Source organism: Chelonoidis abingdonii, chromosome 7, assembly GCF_003597395.2.
Source record: "Chelonoidis abingdonii isolate Lonesome George chromosome 7, CheloAbing_2.0, whole genome shotgun sequence".
Lineage (NCBI taxonomy): Eukaryota > Metazoa > Chordata > Testudines > Testudinidae > Chelonoidis > Chelonoidis abingdonii.
This window is the reverse complement of record NC_133775.1, coordinates 90398262-90404261: the sequence shown is the minus strand read 5'-3', so window position 1 is coordinate 90404261 and position 6000 is coordinate 90398262. Positions and strand designations below refer to the sequence as shown.

At 51.1% G+C, this 6000-nt stretch overlaps 1 protein-coding gene across 4 annotated transcripts in view; it reads right to left on the bottom strand.

Moving 5' to 3' along the window:
• The window catches only part of SH3PXD2B (SH3 and PX domains 2B), a 124570-nt gene that overhangs the window by 68075 nt on the left and 50495 nt on the right, over positions 1-6000 (bottom strand). For all 4 annotated transcript variants that reach the window (XM_032801487.2, XM_032801489.2, XM_032801488.2 and 1 more), the window contains one exon: positions 2448-2523. In XM_032801487.2, coding sequence (XP_032657378.1) covers positions 2448-2523 — 76 coding nt within the window. The remainder of the gene's footprint in view (positions 1-2447; positions 2524-6000) is intronic.

Here is a 6000-nt window from a genome sequence, read left to right as displayed (position 1 = left end):
CGCCGGTGGGGGGGGTTCGGGGGGGCACAGGAGGGGGGCACAAGGTGGAAGTTTCGCCTAGGGCGCGAAACATTCTTGCACCGGCCCTGCTCGGGGCAGCTACGCTGGACCCCAATCCCCGTCTTCCAAAAATAGCAGTGTTTTGATGGGAACGAGTAGGGATTCTTCACAAACTGAAAGCAGCCAAACTGTATTCTCTATTTTTCCAAGTCATGCTCTCTGCCAATTTGGCTTCCCCCACTGGCAGGAAAAAGTTGCACAGCAGTGCCTTTTCCTCTATATTAATGTCAGACGTGCTCTGGTTTTGCTGATGCTACAATCAGGGAAGAAGCCAGAACCAGAAATGCCTCCCCGGGCAACCCAGACACAGTTTCTTACCTACAAATATGCCCTGGCTCACGAAGAAGAATAAAACAGAGTCTTCACGCTGCTTGGAGGAAAGGAACCCCATGTCTACACTGCAATAGGAGGTGTGATTGCTGGCATGCCTATGCTAGCTTTAAATCTAGCTAGCAGGGCTAAAAATAGCAGTGAAGACACAGCAGCATGGACCACGGAAAGGGTTATACATACCCAGGGTCTCCCAGTTGGCTGGAACAGCCCACACTGAAGCCTGTGCCACTGCATTTTCCCTGGTATTTTTAGCCATGCTCTCTAGATTAAAGCTAGCACAGGAACATCAAACCATGCGGCAGTGTAGACATACCTTAAACGTCTGCATTTCCTTAAGACATCATAATGGCTTGCACCAAATATACTTGTTGCATTCTCTGGAAGTGTTTAAAATATCATCCATTTTCATTAGCTCCTTGGAAAAAAGTTTATGTGGTCAAATCTATTGGCTGTGAGTGTATGAAAGACTTTCGGGGGCCCCACTCCCTGGCAATTTTAGGGCTACATTTTCAAAAGCAGCAGCAATGTGTCACAAAACGACCACATGCACCCATTAGATCAGGTGTGGGCAAACTATGGCCCACGGGCCGGATCTGGCCTCTCAGGGCTTTGGATCCGGCCCACGGGATTGTTACCCCTGTGGTGCTGCGGGCCCATGCCGCTCTGGGAAGCAGCTAGCACCACGTCCCTGCTGCCCCTGGGGTAGGGTGGGGGGAGCAGAGGACTTCGTGCACTGCCATCGCCTGCAGGCAATGCCCCCCACAGCTCCCATTGGCTGGGAACAGGGAAGCGCAGCCAATGGGAGCTTCAGGAGAGGTACCCACAGGCAAGGGCAGCGCATAGATCCCTCTGCCTCCCCCTCCCCCAGAGGCCACAGGGGCATGGTGCCAGCCTCTTCCGGGAGCAGTGCGGTGTGGGGCCAGGGCAGGCAGGGAGCCTGTCTTAGCCCCACTGCATGCCACTGCCAGCCTGGAACCTCCAGGTAAGCGGCATCGGGCCAGAGCCCATACCCCAAACCCCTCCTGCATCCCGCACCCCAACCCCCTGTCGCACCCCTCCTGCACCCCAGCCCCCTACCCTGAACCCCTTGCTGCACCCCTTCTGCACCTCACCCCCCTGCATTCCAACCCCCTACCCTGAACCCCTTGCTGCACCCCCTCCTGCACCCCAACCCCCTGCCTTGAGCCCTCTGCCACACCACCTGCACCCCAACCCCTGCCCTGAGCCCCCTCCTGCACCCCACATCCCTCCTGTGCCCCAACCCCCTGCCCTGAGCTCCCTCCTGCACCCCAACCCCCTGCCCCAGCCCTACATTCATGGCCTTGCATGCAATTTCCCCACCCAGATGTGGCCCTCAGGCCAAAAAGTTTGCCCACCCCTGCATTAGGTCCAAAATGAGTAATTATACAGGTTAGTTTCGACACGAACGCCCATTTGCATAGTTGCATGTTGGATTTGCAGGACATTTGCTGCACCATATACACTCAATTTGGAAAACTGCTCCTTAAAATTGCAGAAGAAAGTTACAGCTGTCACCCTGTTTCCTATTACATTTCTGTGGGATTGCTTTTAAGGTCTCTCTGCACTTTAACTGGAGTTACACTCAATTGCAAACTGTTGAGGGTGTCGATACTGAAACCCACTGGTCTATCCTAGGAGCTACCTACAGAACTTGTGAAGGTAGGATTGCTTACTTAAAACATGGGTGTCTTCTGGGGGCAGTGGCTATGTATTTGCCATTCAGGATGGGCAGAAGCCAATGCCTAAACATTGCAGAGTCTCCGAGTCTGAAGCTGATTGTGGGCTGCAGCCCTGGGAACTGAGGAGTTTAATACTTACTTTGCATATTACTAAAAATAGTCCCATGTTCATTTTAATGGAGAGGATGCAGGCATCTGAAGTTTCAAATTCACATGTTGTTCAAGACTCCAACCTTTAACTCATACCTATGTGCGCATTGGGAGCTGGTAACAAGACTTATTCTTTGTCTGACCCCGCTTCAATGTATTATGTCAAAACCAGAGTTTGCCTTCAATACAATCCATCCTACTCACCCGGCAGAAAGGGGATGATCCTTTGTTTGGGGTCCTTCTGCCCTCCTTCCATTGGGAACTTGTCCAACATCTGCATCTGAAAAAAGAAAAAAAAGGGGGGGGTGAGGAGGACACAAGATAGGATTTAAAAACAAAACGTTAAAGTAACGAAACAGCTACTTAGCGGGAGGAGAGACTGAAATGAAGCCAATTCTCCAAGTCAACACAGGTGAGTCTTGGCTGTCTGCGCATAACCGCATTAAATCGAATTAAGTTCTGAGGGTAAGGCTGGCACCATGTCTCCGCAGCAATGAGGGAAAAGTGGTTGTACATTCCAAGTGGCTCCAGGAACGGCAGGGCTCAGATGGACCCTCTCACAATTTTCTAGTTTTCCTTTATGTTCCAGGTCCAACTCACATTTCACCATGTGTGCACTTATTCACAGTTTGCATTTTACTCAGTGTGAGCTGGGAAGTCAACGTGCATTTTTTTTTTTTTTAAACTAGCTCCATCCGGAAGGATCTCAGGTAACTTAAAACATTAGCAAACTGGGGCTTAAACAGGGTTCCCCCGGTGGCAAGGAGTTTTATGCCTTAGGCAAACTTCCACCTTGCGCTTCCTCCTCCCCACACCATTCCACCCGAGGCACCTCCCCCCACGCGCAGCTCCCCCCCTCCACCCTGAGGCTCCCCCTTGCGGTAGCGTCCCCAACCTGCCTGAGGCACCACCTCCCCTGCCCCAGCTCACCCTCCTCTCGTGCATCGAGTACCCCCAGCACGCTGTGTGCGCTTCACTTCTCACCGCTCCCAGGCTTGCGCACGCTAAGCTGATTGGTGCCGCAAGCCTGGGAGGCGGGAAGTATGAAGCAGCCAAGGAGTGGTCGGCGGAGTGAGCTGGGGCGGGGAGTTCCCCTGCGTGGCTGCCCCCCCCCTTTATTGCTGCAGGCAGCTCTCCCCGTGCTCCCCTGCCCCAGCTCCCTCCGCCTAAATGCCGGCAGTGACTAGGGCGGCTGAAGATCCAGCCGCTGCGGTCGCTGCTGAAGAAAATGGCGCCCTCAAATGCCAGCACCCTAAATGGTTGCACCAGCCCTGGGCTTAAAACTACTAGCAACAACCCTTACAACTCCTGACTACTTTGAAAACCCTCTAGTAGATTTATCTAAAAAAGGGCTTGGTCCATTTTTGTAGTTCGTACAATTTGCAAGCACTGGCTGGGACAACAAGGCAGGAAAGACAAGAAGGGTTAAGATTCACCCTCCTTATTGAAGGCTCTGGTATCATGACCTCTCTTCTCCACTAGGATGTGTCTGTACCCTAGGAGAACGCTCCAGGGATGTCTACGGGAGTGGAGGGCACTCAGTTTTTCACGGCTGCTCCAGTCACCTTGCAGGAAGGGGTTCCAAGTACGTCACAGGCTCCATGGCTGTCATTTCCTGAGGCAATTTAGGAGTAAGAAGAACAGGACTCTCTTCTGTCTTTTATTAAGGTCATCTTGTCCAATTACACAATTTGAGTAGGGCCCTATTTCGGCACACCAAAGAGAGAGCAAGGGAGAGTGCGCACAAAGGACTTCACTAGCATTTTTTTTTAGATGTGGATTTCTAAGACCTCTGGATGGGGAAGCACTTCAGTTCTCAACACTGCAAAAATCAGCAGCTTTGTGTGTGCATGAGCACATGTGTGTGTACATATGTGCAAGGGGGAACAAAAAATAGGGACAGACCTAATTCCCTTGACTCTCTATTAATGTAAGGGATTTTGGCTATAAATGCAGCTGGCAGCTACCATTCGATTCCACAGTAAAGAAACCCTACAACCAGCTTTGACTGTACTGCAGCTAAAGAACACATATGCACTATTAAGCAAGTCAGCATGGCCTGAGGGAATGAGCACAAGCTTGGAAGTCAGAGTTCTAATCCTGGCTCTGACACTGAGTCATTATGTGGCCTTAGGCATGTCACTTGCCTTCCCTGTGGTTCTGTTTCCCCTATGCACATAACTGAGGGATAATTAAATTCTCCTCTACCACCTCTGAGTCCCAGCCCTGTGCTTTAACCACAAAGGCATGCTTCCAGAAATGCCTTCTCTACTCTTTCCTCATCTGCACCATTCTCCAGTGATGGAAGCACAGCTGTGTCCCAAAATGCAGTCCCACATCTGGACTCTCAAATGGGCAACCTCTTGGTAGCCATGTAGAAAAGCACGGAATTAAACTCCATTGCAACAACCAATGGCCCAGTTCTATAGGCAAACCCCACAGACAACGACAATCCTCTAGCGCAGTGTTTCCCAAACTTGGGATGCTGCTTGTGTAGGGAAAGTCCCTGGCGGGCCGGGCTGGTTTGTTTACCACAGGTCCAGCCGATCGCGGCTCCCACTGGCCGCAGTTCACTGCTCCAGGCCAATGGGAGCTGCTGGAAGCAGCAGCCAGTATGTCCCTCAGCCCACGTCGCTCCCAGCAGCTCCCATTGGCCTGGAGCAGCGAACCGTGGCCAGTGGGAGCCAAGATCAGCCAGATCTGCAGACATGGCAGGTAAACAAACTGGCCTGCCCCCAGGGGGCTTTCCCTACACAAGCGGCGTCCCAAGTTTGGGAAACACTGCTCTAGAGCAACCCTGGGGGCTGTGAGCAGGTTTCAAAGGGTCCACCACACAAAGCCAACATTAGACTTGCTGGGGCCTGAGGCAGAAAGCCAGAGCCCTTTTGCAAGGGGCTGAATCCCGAGGCCCTGAGCCCCGCCACCCGGGGCTGAAGCTGAAGCTTGAGCAGTGTAGCTTAGCGGAGGCCCCTGTGGCATGGGGCCCCAGGCAACTGCCCTGCTTGCGACCCTCTAATGCCAGGCCTAGCTTTTATATGCAGCAAACCAGTTGTTGAGGCACAGGTGGGCTGGGGAGTTTTTATAACACGTTGGAGTGGACCTCAGAAAGAAAAAGCTTGAGAACCCCTGCTGTAGAGAGCAACAGGGCACAGGGATTATTTTTCATCAAATGGAAAAATCTGAAGTCTATTTATTTTCAAGATCCATCTTTCATTAAAGCATTGTATACTGGCACAGATGAAGGTTAACAAAGTATATGATGAAATGTTAAGTTTTATGCATCAATTAAACTCTGATGGCCCATGATGAATACAATAGAACAAAGTGTTGCTCTCTCATGGATTCCAAATAAGGAGGTATCCGTAGTAACATGCACACAGAGAAGAACAGAAAGGAAGGATGGTCCAGTGGCCTGGGGCTCGGCAGAGCCAGGTTGAATTCCCTGCTTCACAGGCTTCCTGTGTGACCTTACGCAAGTCACAGTCTCTTTGCTCTAGTGTCCCCATTTGTAAAATAGGGAGAATACTTCCCTATTCTGCAGGGATGCTCTGACACATTAAAGATTGTGAGGTGCTCAGATTGTTCAGTAATGGGAGCCATGTAAGTACCTATGACAGAGTTATTAGTTTGTTTTTATAACTACATGCAGGCACATTAGCCACCGTGAAATAATATTAAACCTGTGATTTTCTGTAGGTCCTACATAAAAATAATGCCACGTTCCTCTGCTGGTTTTACAAGCAACAGCAGCATTTCA